Consider the following 14644-nt stretch of genomic DNA (forward strand, 5'->3'; position numbering starts at 1 on the left):
AGTGCCTGGGCGGCAAATTGGGATGGGGGGCTTCAGCCCGCCAGGAGCAGTGTTTTGAAAGGGCCGCTCTCTCGAATTTGTAGTTCCTGGTGGTTTCTAGGCATGGGATGATCTTGGGCTCAGTCAGGGGATTGAGTCCCTCTGCTCTTCACGCAGGCCAGAGGCAGCATGTCTGGGGGGTTCTGTGTTACATCCCAGACTTCGCAGAGCCTCCAGCGAGCCCGGCAGATGGCTGCAAGTAATGAGGCTGCAGGAGCTGGCAGATGGGACTCGTGAGGAGCAGCGGGTGCAGGGAGCAGGAGCAGCCGCGGGAAACCTCAGCTGCCACCTCCCTCTGCTCAGCCCCTGGCAGCTGTGAGCCAGTGGGGCTGCCTGGCTGGGTCAGAATACACAGCAAAGCGAAGCCAAGAACTTCCTGGGCCTGAGAAGCAGAAGAGGGGCCAGGAGGCACCAGGCGGGGTGGAAAGATCTGTGAGGTGTGGCAGAAGTAGCATGAGACTTTGCTGTGTGACTGCAGACAAGTAGCCCAACTTCTCTGAGTCTGTTTCCTTTGGTGTAAACCAGAGATAACAGCACTTACTCCAAAGAGTCGTCAAAAAAATTAAGCAAACAAGGGGTATGGCGGTATCTAGCAGTGAATGGCATTCTGTGCATTAGTTGATAAAGGTTAGTTGACCGCTTGTCGAGTAGAAATCAACACTAATTGAGTTACTTTCCAAGTTAGGTTTCTAGCTGGCCGGGCCAGACGGAGATGGGAAATACAAGAGAACATCCAAGCCGGAATCGACTGAGCCGGACCCCTGGCTAACCCCCCTACACGGATCATTTCATCTGATTCAGAAGAATCCATAAGTAAATGTTATTATCCCCTTTCGCAGATGATGAAAGAAAGCCTTAAAGAGGGCAGGCCGCATGCGCCAGGTCCCCCAGCTGGGAAGGCGGAGCCGGACTGTGCGTTAACTGCACTCAGAATGCTGTGTTTAATCCCAGCTCTGCCACCACTGGGACCTGGAGGACGTTTCTTAGTCTGTCTGAGCCTCAGCCTCCTGACCTAAAAAAAAAAAAAGGATGATAATAATACCGGCTTTGCGGGCTTTTGGAAGGTAAGTGGGATAATGTGCCTGAAAGGGACCAGTATGCAGCCGGTGCTCCACAAGTGCTCCCTGGATTGCTGGAGCTGGGCTGAGGGAGGCCGCCTCCAGGAGGGGGGGGCATTTCTTAGAGAGTGGTATACAGTAGGCATATTCACTATGCTCGGTCCATGGCAGTCGTGAAGAGTATTTTCTTGAGGCCTCAGTTTTCTTATCTGGTAAATGGAGCAAATGAGGGCAACTCTCTGAGCCCTTCCAACCTCACAGGCTGGACATGAGGGTTCGACTCCGATCTTGGAACCAGAAGTGTAACAGGAAGGAAGCAGAGGAAGGTGCGTGAGGTTGCGAGGGCCTCGGAGACCCACAAGGACCATCCCACCCTGCGTGACACCCCTTTCTTCCGCCCAGCCCTGCCGGGCCAGCACTTACCTCTCCCTTCCTTCTACTAGATCTCATTCCTTCCCCGGGCGCAGCTCACTTTGGGACTCTTTTCTATTTTAATAGCTATTACAAGGCAGTAAACGGACTGGTGAAGCACAAGGACCCTGCAGCCCACCTGCTCAGGTTCCAACCCAGCTCTGTCACTCACAACCCATATGGTCTTGAGCAAGTTGACTCAGCCTATCTGGGCCTCAGTTTCCTCATCTATAACATGGCGTCACAACATCACAAACCCCATCAAGTTGTTGAGAGGATCAGCTGTTTCTGGCATGTTGGCAAAACAGAATTAAGTTTGAGGTATTGTTATTGTTACTGTTATTTATTTAATAATAATTAAATAATATTAATTTAGAGTAATAATCATAGAAAAATAACCTGGCACAGTAAAACCAAGAGTTGACAGATATCACTGCTCAGAATGAGGCTAAATAATTAGACCTTCTAAGTGAATCAGTGTAAGGGGAAACACGAAGTGAATACAACACGGAGGAGGGGTGTGAGCAGGGCACAGCCGAACTCGGAAGGCAGTGTATGTTGAGAATGCAGGGCCCTTCCACGCGTGGGACCCGGTGTGGCATGCCCCTGGAGCTGGCCCTGGCTCTGTATCTTGACATGAGTACTGGTTACATGGATGGCTACATTTCCTGAAACTCACTGTACATTTAAAACCTGTGCTTTTCACCGTTTGTAAATTATACCAATGAAATGATATCGATTAAAATAAAGAAACATGACAAAATAGGGTGACAAATTCCCAGCTCATATCAGGCGCGTGGTTCTACAATGAGGCTCAGGCGTAGGCTGGTATGATGACTGTCGTCCTCTTTTAACCCCATCTGTACACCCCTGGGTGCAGGATGTGCAGCACGGCCTGACCCTACGCCATTCTCAGAGGCCACAGTGTGATTGTGACCTCGAGCCACCTGCACAATCACGCGGTGGCCCTGACCTGCAGCTGTACGTCTGACTTCACTTGAAGGAATCATCACACGTCTGAAGCGAAGGCACTTTGTGAATGCAGGGCCTGGGCCATGGAACGGTCCTGCTGCGAACTCCACTCCAGGGAGAGACCCAGGAGGAACCAGCCTCTGGAAAGCCTTTCCCAGGATGTAGAAAGAAGCCATGTTTGAATTCCTCAGAGCCGGAGCAGCGGAGCAAACCCTACTCCCCCGCCGCTGCTGAACCTCTGCTCAGATGGGCAAAGGGCTAGATTTAGGCATCCAAGGTAACTTCTCACACCGAAGTATGATAAGACCGTAGTCATTTAGAAATTTAAATTACCACTATTTACACTTAGCAGCCTCCTCACCATGGAGAAACTGTTTCCAATTACGAAACCTGAAAGCTGGCCACCATTTGAGGTTGATACGACGCTCGCAGAGTAAGCAGGTGAGAGTACCCAGACACCTAATTACTTGGAAAGATAATCTTGAATAATTGGAATTAGAGCAACTAAAGCAATTATTAGACGTTGTGATCTCCAGAAACAGTCTTCCACCAGGCAGAGAGGTTTAATCACCTTTGGTAAGAGCACATAATTAGAGAAATCCAGCATTTCGGAACAGAAAGTGGCAGAACCAGCGCTTCAGGATGAGGGAGGTGGGAGGACCACGTGCGATGCCAGGGAAGATGAGGCTGGAGGGGTAGTGGGAAGGAAGCGTGGGATGCGACGGGACAGGTGCAATCGGCAGGGTGGGCGGGTGCTGCTTAAAAGACTTTTAGGAGCCTGGAGCCTGATTGAACCTAACCTTGATGTGTGACCTCGAGCAAGGCACTGAACCTCTCTGGGCTCGCTCTCCCTTCTACTCTTCGGTCATTCAGCAAACGGCTATTGCACATCTGCCCTGTGCCCGACACAGAGGACACCGGGTCCCACTCTTTGCACAGTCCTCCCGCCTCTTTGTGTCCTGAAATGCCCACCTCATCGGGATGAAGAAATCAGAGCTCCCACTTTGTCAGACCTCGGCCCACAGACATGTACTCGGAGCCTTGGGAGCACAGAGCAGGAGTAACTGACTCAGTCTGCAAGGCGAGGGAGGACTTTGCAGAGGCAGGACCTTTGGACTGGCTCGTGAAGGCTGACGGAGGGTTCCCCAGGCAGCCGGGGTGGAAAGATCACCCAGGATAACGCACACGCGCAAGGAAGCACCAGCCACCTGGGACATGCAGGCTGCAGAGAGCAGGCTGACCGATTCGTAGCTCCCATGTCAGTGTGGGCAGCTGTGGAAGTCAGCTCCCCTCTCCCTGCCCTGCTCAGCGTGTTCTGATCTATGTACGTTTCAGTTCTATGACATAAATCAATAAAATGCACTAAATAAATTAAGTGAGTAGCAGAATTGTAAATCGATTTCAGACGAAGAACAGAGAGGTTGAGGGAACCAACAAGAGACTATTATAGGAACTGAAGTGAGAAATGATTCAGGCAAGACCCAGGATTGTGGCCATGGAGCCACCGCGTTGTTACACATTCCTGAAATATTAAACAGATGAAACCTACAAGCTTTGGAGATTGTTTCACAAAAATTGCCAGCTGGTGGCTGCCAGAAATCCCAGCTCGCTGGGAAGCAGGGCCAGGGAGCAGGCAGGAGCAGCCCAGGTGCACCAGAGAAGACCATGGCTTCTGGAGTCAGGATCCAGGCTTCCAAGCCCAGGTAGACCGACCAGTGTCTGTAACATGGCCCCTGTTCCTTCCTTCATTACTTTATTCATTCAACAAACCTTTACAAAATTCTTATTGTGTATCAACCCCAACTGGGGCAAGGGAGCCATAGGCAGGACCAGATCCAGTGCCTGTCCTCAGGGAGTGTCCAGTCTGGTGGGGGAGATGCAGTGTGAGATGGGTGCTAGTAGGACCAGTCACTGTGGGTGCCCCTGGGGCTCGGGATGGCGCTTCAGAAGAGGGCATGCCGAAATTGGGTTTTGAAGGGTGAATAGAAGTTTGAAAGGCGAACAGGTGGTAAAGGCACTTCAGACAGAGGAAACGGCATATGCAAAGGCACAGAGGCACGAACGATAATGAAGAGTTGGGGGAACTGTACACAAGTAGGGAGACAGGGCTGGTGCCCAAGGTCCATGTCACAGATTGTAGAAGGTTGAGTGCAAAAGGCAATCGCTAGACTGTAGAGGGTCTTGAGTGCCGTGTTAAAATGTCCTCTGTGAGTTGGGAGCCATGAAAAGGTATTAAGCAGGATGTAGTTGGATTTTCATTTTAGAAAGATGATTTAGAATTCAGCGTGGGAAATTTTTGTTTTACTTTTTATTGAAGTGCCTCATATATTTAGAGAAGCGCATGCATCACAAGTGTGCAGCCTGATGAACTTGCATAAACTCAGCACAGCCGCGTAACCAGCACCCAGATTAAGGAGCAGATCGTCACCAACTGCCAGAGTCCTCTGCACGCTCCCCCTTCTGTCACACCTGCTCTCCAAGGGCAAACTCTGCCCTGACTCCTAACAGTAGAGACTCGTTTTGCCTATTTTCCAGTTTCATAGAAATGGAATCATAAAGCACAGTTTCTTTTGAATCCAGCTTCTTTTGCTCAACACCCTTGCTGCTGGGAGCAGTTGTACATGGTTCATTCCCGGTGCCATATGGTCTCCACTGTGTGTGTTGATGGGCGCTGAGGACTTGCAGGCAGGAAGTCTGACAGCAGATCTGAATCATGAGGGGCTTAGTTCCTTCATTTGTTCATTCATTCGTTCACTCACAGTGTAGACCCATCTACCTGAGAGGGTACATCCACATGCAGCTTGTGAACTGGAAACTTTCCTCACCTCACACCTTGATAAATGACTTGGTACAAATCTTTATTGGGGAGTCCCGTTAATGTAACAAATAGAGGAAACCCAAACATGTTCATGGACCCTGCATGGGGGTCCGAGGTGTGGTCATCTTACCTCAATCCCTGTCCAGTGGAGGGTGCATCCTTTACTTACAGCTAGAGTTCTTCTGCCATGTTAGACCCTGTTTGCTTAGCTCTCTCCGGCTCCCGTAGGGCAGGCCTTTCACCTTGCTCCCCAATGCCCAGCCCTGAGCTTGCCACACAGTAGATGCCCATGAAATACTTGCGGAATCGAAAGGTATGTGTAAAACGACCAGCACTCAGAAGGTGCTCGGCTGGGGTCCGACAGGTACTGAATGTTTGTTACCTCACACACATATATTTTGGTCACTTTTAGAGAAATAACTAGGTCACTTTTGGATGACACTGACCAGGGGAGACCTTGACAGACAAATCGGTGAGTCTCACACACACACACACACACACACGCACACACACACACACATACACACCCAGAAATACCGCTGGGCCAGTTCCGGCACAACTAGCTGCTGATCAACCTTGAGGCCTGTGAGCAGGCCTAGGTGTGCCTTAGTTTCCTCATCTGTAAGATGGGGATTAAGTGGGCCAGTGTGTACAGAGTTCTCATAACAGTGGTTGGCACGTGGGCAGCATTGCATGAAGCCAGTTCGTGTTTCGTGCCATGATTATCACATTTTGCAGACAGGGAGGGAAGTGGCAGAGGGAGCTGGCACAGGGGTGAGGATGTGGGGGAAGAACGTTCTTTGGGGAGGGCACACCTGGGCTCCAACATCAACCCCAGACTCCCTGTGTGGGTCTGAACAAGTCACTCATCGCTGCAGCTCGGCTTCCTCATCCATGAGGCAGTCAGTGTGGTGAGGGCGCGGCGAGCAAAGGATGGATCCATGAGCGCCACACTCCTGCAGGTGCCCCTGGGAGGTCTGGGGAGAGGCCAGGGCGCTGCCATGAGCAAACCCCACGGACCCCGAAGCAGGGATAAAATGCTTGAGAGGCAGCAACTACATGAAAATCATTCTGCAACTTGGAAGCAAAGCCAGCCCACTCAGTCTCCTTGTAAACATTTTTATAGACACAGCCACAAGGTCCTTGGCGTGGCCACCAAGCCCTGAAAGTAAAATAATGAGGCCAGTAAACGACAAAGATGCTGCCTCTCTGGAGCCCTTGGTCCTCATAAAAGGAGCAGGTATAACGGTCTGATGCTTCTGAAAGGCACAGTGACCCACCTGTCTCTGTACATGGACGCATGCGTGTGCACACACACCCATACACACTCACATGTGCATACACACATTCATGCACGCTCACACTTGGATGCACACATCTCCCCACATCCACACACGTGCACATTCTCACCTGCCACATGAATGCATGCACACACACGAGACACAAATGTACACATTCTTACAGAAGCATCTGCTCGTGAATGCATACACTCACCCTCAACTGGACACACGCGCACACACATGCGTACACATGTGCACACACAGGCCCTGCTTCCTGGAAGCCAGGCTTGGAGCGGCGTTGAATGCGGAACTCCAGGCAGCCGACAGGGCCGCCCCCAGGTATCAGCTTCTAAGATGCAGTACCACGGAAGGGCATGGGGTGTGGGCTCCGTCCCCTGTGAGACAGAAGACTCAAGAGGCTTAAAGTCTCTGTGCTTCGGTTTCCTCATCTGTCTCGTGGAGTGAGAGGCTGTAAGGTTTCTCAGTTAAAACATGTAAAGTGCCTGGTACACAGTAACTTTACTCAGCAAATACCAGCCATTCATTAGTAGTCATAGTCACCACGTTTCCTAGAGACCTGAGTCTGGAAGCTGGGCACCTGAGTCCCTTAGCCCGAGACTCTAGGGGAGGCCGCACGGAGCGACTAAGGGAGACACAGCTATGGAGAAGCTGAGGAGACGGAGGAGACTGTCCCCGCTGCCCGGAGCTGTGGCCCTGTGGGTTCCGTCATGTGTCCCTGGGCTCACCAGCCGACCCTCGGCTGGAGCTCTCCAAGGAGGCAGTGAGGCAGTGTCCACAGGACAGAAATGTCACCAGCCTCCATGACACACGAGAGGGGTCAGAGATGCCGCCCTCCAGGTACCTGAACCTCCTGACACTGCAGCAGCCCCACCATGGGGACGCACGGGTGGCCACAGATGGTGGACTTAAGGATCCCCACCACCCCCCGCCCCCTACCCCAATGTTGGGACAGTTTGTACGACTAGACTTCTGCCTCAGTTGCCCCACTCCAACTCCCAGGACCAGAGCCCGCTCCTTATCTCCAGGCTGTTTAAAGAGACCTGCATACTATCCCCTCTCGGCAGCCATTCCCCTTGGTGGCAGAGGGGAGGTGGGTCGGGAGGCAGCCACGCCCCTGCGGTCCTGTGGCAGCACATCCTCCGGGATCCATTTTCCTGTTCTGCCTTAATAACAAAATCCCTGGCTCTTAGCTGAGCACAGAGTTGCCCAGGATAAAGTCCTCGTTTCCCAGCCTCCCTTGCAGCTGAGTGGTCGAGTTCTGGCCAAGGAGACATGGACAGGTGCTGTGGGGGACACGCAGGCTCTGTCCTTCCTCCTGTGCCCTGCCTCCATCCTGCTGCCTAGAATGCAGATGTGACAGCTGGCGCTCTTGCTGCCATCTTATACCATGAAGACGAAGGCCATAGGGATGACACAGAGGGGCAGTAGGGGCCTGAATCCCTGAGGATTTCTTTGGAGCAGAGATGCCCTGAAGTGCCTGCTTTCAAATTATTATAAGAGAAAGAGATAAATTTCTCCATTGAAGCCAGTCACGTTGAGTCACTATTACTTACAGCTAAATCTGATCCTGACTGCTGAGCCCCTGCACACGCTGCGGCCTGCTCCTGATCGTCCTGCCCCTGCCGCCACGTGGCTCTGAGCATCACCATGGGCTCAGAACCTGCTGTCAGGCCCCACACACCAGTGAGACCTCTCTGCATAGCAGTGTCCAGTCAGGCAGGACCTCCCCACGCTTGTGAGACAGCAGAGAAGGGACATCTGTCTTCCTTCCCCGGAGGTCGAATCCAACAGCTAGAGCAATGCCCCTCACGCTGGTCCTACCCGGCCCAGCTCCTTCACACATCTCGCTTCCCACAAAGTCGCAGTGTTCCCCGGAAATGACAGAAGGTAACGACTGTCAGGAATGTCCCACTGGACAGGGAGGGCAAGATGACCTTCCTCTGCCACTTCACTGACTGAGAGACTTGGACCTTTGCAACAGGGTCCCAGCTCCCAGGCGCCATGGCCAGGTTTGCTGAAGGAGAAACTCTCACAGGGCTGCGGGCGGCCACCTGGGCATGGAAGTGTCTAAAGACGGGAGGACTGCATACCTGAGCAGGGCCACGCTTACCTTTCTCCGATGCTGGGGCCAGGTCAATGAAGCTGCGACATTTTTCACCTTTGGAAAGAAAAGAAGGGTTTTCAGAATGTGAGAGGAAATGAGCTCTTCTGACTTTCACCTCTTCCTGTCCCATGAGCCCTGTGGCCGAGCAGGGAGCAGGGCCTGAGCACCTCTAATCCTTATTCCTGGAAAGACAGTGTCCCCACAGAACTGGGACGACCAAATGGCACCCCACGATGCTGCCTCCTCTCACCCCCAGTCCAATCCGGTCCTGTCACTCCCGACCCCCGAAAGCCTTCGGGCCCTGCCCACGGCCACTACCCCGCCCAGGCCCACAGCCCCTCGCCAGGCTCCCCCGGCCTCCACTCTGGCCTCTGTCCAACCCGTCCTCCACACGGAAAACAAAGGGATATTTTCAAAACACACAGCTCTGATCACAGCAAACGCATATGTGCAAGCACACACAGACACGCATGCACAGACACGCACGCACATGCACACTCCTGCTCACAACCCTCCGATGCCCTTCCAAGGGGTAAAGCCCAAATTCTTCACGCGGACCCAGGACTGGCCTCCACCATCTCTGCACCCACACCCCCTACCCACAGCCCCTTCCTCTCAGCTTCTGGGTCCCCGTGCTCCCCCCACAGCAAGACTTTTACACGTGCTGCCCCCTCCTGCCGGCACACACGTCCCCTATTGCAAGCCCTCACGGCGCCTTGGCCCTCTCCCACAGGGCACCCTTACCCTATAGTTCTTTGTGTGTGTGTGCTTTTAGGGTGGACAGCCCGCATGTGAGCCCCGCCCCATGAGGGCAGGCGCCACGTCCTCGGTGCACCCCCAGCCCAGGACATGGCAACTCCATCCCCCAGGGCGCAGGCCGAAGCCTTCATTTCCCTCTTCCTCTCACACCTCCGCATCTGACCTGCGGCTCCAGATTCACAGTATATCTAGAATCCGACCACTCCTCATCGCCGCCACCGGTCCAGCCACCGCTATCTCCCACCTGGATTGTTGCAGTGGCCTCTGCACGGTCTCCCTGTTTCTGTCCTTATCCGTACAGTGGCCTAAAGGATCCTGTTATAACCTAAGATCATGTCGTTTCTCTGCTCAGAACCTATGTCCTCTGTGGCCTCCGAGGCCCTGTGTTATCTGTCCCCACGACACCTCCCTGACCTCATCTCCTAGTATCTTCCCCCTGGCTCTCTCCATTTCAGCCACATTAGCCTCCTTGCTGATCCTTAGATGCGCCAGGCGCATCCCTGCCCCAGGGCCCTTGCATGGGCTGCTACTTCCACCTAGAACATCCTCCCCCCAGAGAGCTGAGCGGCTTATCCCTCCTCTTCTTTATCACCTTCCTCAAATGTTGCCTTCTCGGGGAGGTCTTGCCTAATTTGTTTACTGTTCCACACATCCCTCCCCTAACACTCCCCGTCGCTCTTCCCACTGGATCCTAGCACCTAGAACAGTGAGTGCTCGATAAATATTTGCTGAAGGAGTCTATAAATAAATGAATAGTGAATGAATGAATGAGTGAGTAGCGGGTGAGTGAATGCCTTCTACCCAAGCCTTATGCCTATAAAAAACTTCCACTCTTCAGTCGCTCCGCCCTGATGCTGAGCACTCTTCAGCATGAGTCTTGTCGCCCAGATCACGGAGCTCAGCACGTTGCCTTCCATGAAACCTGACGGCCGGGAAGGACCCTAAAGGCCATCCAAGCTAGGCAGTTCTCAGACCTGGGCAGCCCAGGCCCCATCCACACGGACCCCAGTTTCATTGGTCAGTGTGGGACCTGCACATCAGGAGGATTTTAAAAGCTCCCTGGGTGATTCCAACACGCGTTAGGGTGATAGTCCCACTCCAACCTGATTGGTCATTTAAATGACAGCTCAGGCCACCATGGCACTGGACACTCCATCAAGCAAGAGCATTTGTGGGGCAGGATAGCAGAGCAGCCATGTGCCTGAGCTCTGAAATCAGCAGAGCTGGGTTCGAATCCTGGCTCTGTCGCTTGCTGCCACGTGACTCCCCCCGAGTCTTTCTGTGCCTTGATTTCCCTGCCCGTGAAATGGGCGCAGAACCTGTAGTGGTGTTGTAAACACTCAACATGGGCAGTCCTTGCCTGTAAGAGCAAGAGGGCATATTCATACCCGCCACAGCCTCTAAGGGAAACCTCTCCAGGGAGTCCTCACTGGAGCGCCTTGCCCTGATGCCGAAGACAGACAGATGGGAACGCAACCCCAACACGAGGGTGACCAACTCAAGAGCTCTCAACAGCAAGCAAGGGCTAAGGCAAGCCTCTGGGGACGGGGCAGCCTGGAGAGGGTGTAACCTGTCTAAAGGAGTGCGGCCTGACATCAGGCCATCTGCACCAGTCAGGGTCCTGGCAGGAAACAGATGGCGCTTGGAAGCAGCTCAGTGAAGACGGCCGAGTGAAGGAGCTACTTGCAGACGTGTGGACGGGGTGCGAGGCCGGCAGCGCAGCAGCCTGTACCTGCCCCAGACCCAGCCAAGGACACCGGGCTCCCCAGGGCCCCTCCCTCCTGCTGCCCGTCTTCCTGCTGCCAACCAGACAGGTCGAAATGTCTCCTTGCTCTGAAATTCAAGTGAGTTTGGTTTTTTTTGCAATGTATCTCATTATATTGTCACGTTCTACCTTGGGCACAGCATGGGTTGGCCCCTCTGGGGCTATAAATGACAGGTCACCCCACCAGCAGATAGAAGCTAAAGCTTGTCATGTTGCCTAAGATCCAGGATCTGATAACCCAAGGAGAGTCCATGGCAAGCACCATGCTGAGAACTTGGCACGTATCACATTGTATGAGGTCAGTATCCGCTCCCATTGTACAGACGAGGAACTGAGGTTTACATAGGTAAAGTGACCCACCCAAGGTTACACAGCCCAAAAGAAGCAGAATCAGGGTCTGGCCCCCAGTCTGTGTTTCTCCAAAGCTCTTCCCATCATTCAAGGGACTGACTTGCCCAGAAATGGGGCAGAGACCCGGGACAGTCCACAGCCGAATCAGCTCGTTTGGACTCAGGCAAACAAACAGTGTCTCTGAAATACCTTTTTAAAATATTTTATTAGGGGAAGTTTCCATCTCTTGCCAAAGCAGAGAGTCTAGTATGAAGAACCCCATGTCCCCACTCCCAGTCTTCATAACTGTCACCCCACAGCCAGCCTTGTCTCATCTATACTCCTGCTCCCACCACCATGGGGTTATTTTGAAACAAATCCCAGAAGCTGTATTTAAATGGCTTTCTAGAGAGTTTACTCTCTGTTCAAAAAAAAAAAAAATGCAAGGTCATTTATTACTAGACCCTGTAGCATCACCTTTGGGACTGTTGTTGGCTTTTTGCAGCATGGGAATAAAATACACAACCCGAGAGGCCCCGCCCCGCCCCTGACCCCTCCAACTCACTGTTTTTAGGGAAGGGGGAGGGGGTGGCGGAGCCAAGGGGGGGCGGGGGCGGGGCGGAAAGGCGGGGAGAGGTGCCTCAGAAATTGCCCTCAACACAGCAGCTTGAGCCTGCCAGCAGGCACATGGATATCACCACCAAAGGAGCACCTGGCGCAGGCCCTCACAGAGACAAGGCTTCCAGGAACCCAACCGGGGTGCAACTGGCCGGTCACAGCTGCCTCTGCTCTGGCACACTGCTCACAGCGGATTCCAGGAATCTTACCCCACACTTCCTCCTCCAGGCCCTGCTACTTGAGGTGGCAAGGTGGGGGGACGGTGCACCAGGGTCAACGAGGGCCAGGCAGGGTGGGGCTCTGGCTGCACACAGACCTGAGTTCAAATCCCCGCTCTGCCATCGCCCTGGGCGAACAATGGTTTCTGTTTGGTTGGGGGCGGGGAGGGTGTTGCCAGCAAAGGATGATCATTCCAGCCTCATGGGGCTGCTTGAAGGCTATATGAGGTGATGAGGATGAAACAAGATGTCGTCAGTCAGGATTTATATCAAGCAACACCTGCAAGGGATCAGCTTAATATTCTGACACCCACACTCCCACTGTCATTCATCACTGCTCTCAGACGCCCGTCTTGAAAGGGGATGCTCTTAAGGCCAGTGGAGGTGTGTAGGCTCCGAAGCCACAAGACATGAGTTCAAATCCCTCCTCTGCCTCCTCCTAGCCACATGACAACTGAGAGTGGCATCACCTCTCTGAGCCTTTTCCTCACCTGCTAAATGGAAGTCATTGAGTATCTGGCTTTCCAGGTCTGCAAAAAGGATGAAACAGAAGAAAGCACATGGAAATGCTCGCCCTGTGCTTGGATCCAGAAATAAGAGCTATTTTGGATCCCTTCCCTGGATCCTGGGTGAGAGACATGTTGCCCTCCTCCCAAGGAAAGACTGGATGTCTTCCCAAGCCAGAAGCAGGAAGCTGTACCTGTGCCCCCTCAGGCTGAGCACCTGGGAGGAACCAGGCAAGACCACGGGCAGCATTGGGGAGGTGGCCAGAAGCAGATGCCCATGGCTGGTAGAATGCGTGGAGCACCAAAGGTCCGCCAAGTTGCCCTGGGCATAAGCACACAGGAGCCCAGGTCTGGATGTCAGCAGAAAGGAGAGAAGGGCACTGGGGAGCCCAATGTCCTTGACGAGGCCCCTAGATCCTGGGTCTAAAGATCGTGACTTAATTTTATGCCCACCAGATGGTGTTGTCGAGGTTTCTGTGGAGTGTAGGGTGGGGAGAGAGCATCAGGAGACCCATGGTGAGGGCCTGGGGAACACAGGGCAACAGGGAGAGGTAGTAACACTGGCCTCACAAAGCCAGCCAATGAATAATAGTTGCTAATATATATTCCCACATATCTGTGCCAGGCCCAAAGTGCTTTAAAAACTACCACCCCCGCTTCACAGATGAAAAAATCGAGGCCTGGAAAGACTGAGTAACTTCTCTGCGGTCACACGGCCAGTGGCGAATCCAGGATTCAAACTGAAACAGCCTACCGTAGAGCCTTCGCATTTGGCCGCTGCTCCATACCACCTCTTAGCAAAGTAAGCAAGTTCTAGAAAAATCCATGCTTACTAAAGCAAATCTCAGATGACCCCTAAAGAGGACTCCACATGTGGCAGGAGCAATCAGCAGCCGTCAGGAAGTGACTGCATTTTGAGACGCCCAGATGACAGGACTCAGCAAGGCCCGTTTTGAGTTTGACTCTGCTTCCGAGACCCAGAGTCCACAGAGCCCAACGCATCTAGTTTTCTCTGTAGTCGTTGCTTTCAACTTTCTAGGAGGGCAGAGAAAAACTGGTCCTGGCCCGCAACAAATGTGGCCCATGAGAAATGACTTGTACTGTTTGGCAAGGGCAAAAGCTCACCCACCTTCGCTGGCTGGATTCGAGGAGGAAGGAGCAAAGAAATTGCCAGCAGATCTTGCGTGAAGCTTCTCCTCTCACTATCCAGGCTGGCGAGGGGTGTGGGGGGGTCCTTGGCAAGTGCTTCCTTGGAACTCTCCGGAGGCCTCTGCCAGTTCAACTGACAGGGCAGCAGATGGCACACACTTATCTGCTGATGATATTTTGATTTATTTATCTCTTACAGATGGTACCATGCCTTGATTTCTGGCAGGAGCCCAAAATATGGGTTAACTTTCTGGGAATAATCGTTTGTCCAAGTGGATGAAACACCAAAAACTGCCTGGCATCGTGACAGTCACTGGAGCCTCCAAACGTACCTTGCTTGGGCATTTGGGGTACTGTGGGTAAACCGAAGGGAAGAATTTGTTCTGTAGAATTTTACAGCTGGAAGAATTTAAATGCCTATTTAAAATTAACACCATAGTGCTTAAATGTAAGAGCTTTGAACTCACAGTCTTGAGTTCAAGCCCCAGCTCTGCTACTTACAAGCTCTGCAACCCAGGCCGGTCTCTCCGGGCCTTAGTTTCCTCATCTGTAAAGTGTGTATAATTGTCATCTCCATCACATAAGATGTGGCAGAA

General features: G+C 52.9%; 1 protein-coding gene across 4 annotated transcripts in view; it reads right to left on the reverse strand.

Annotated features, from left to right (window-relative positions):
• GSG1L (GSG1 like) overlaps positions 1 to 14644 on the reverse strand; it is a 183751-nt gene that overhangs the window by 113752 nt on the left and 55355 nt on the right. For all 4 annotated transcript variants that reach the window (XM_036225852.1, XM_016136793.2, XM_036225853.1 and 1 more), the window contains exon 2: positions 8710 to 8757. In XM_036225852.1, coding sequence (XP_036081745.1) covers positions 8710 to 8757 — 48 coding nt within the window. The remainder of the gene's footprint in view (positions 1 to 8709; positions 8758 to 14644) is intronic.

Source organism: Rousettus aegyptiacus, unplaced genomic scaffold (genome assembly GCF_014176215.1).
Source record: "Rousettus aegyptiacus isolate mRouAeg1 unplaced genomic scaffold, mRouAeg1.p scaffold_m13_p_8, whole genome shotgun sequence".
Lineage (NCBI taxonomy): Eukaryota > Metazoa > Chordata > Mammalia > Chiroptera > Pteropodidae > Rousettus > Rousettus aegyptiacus.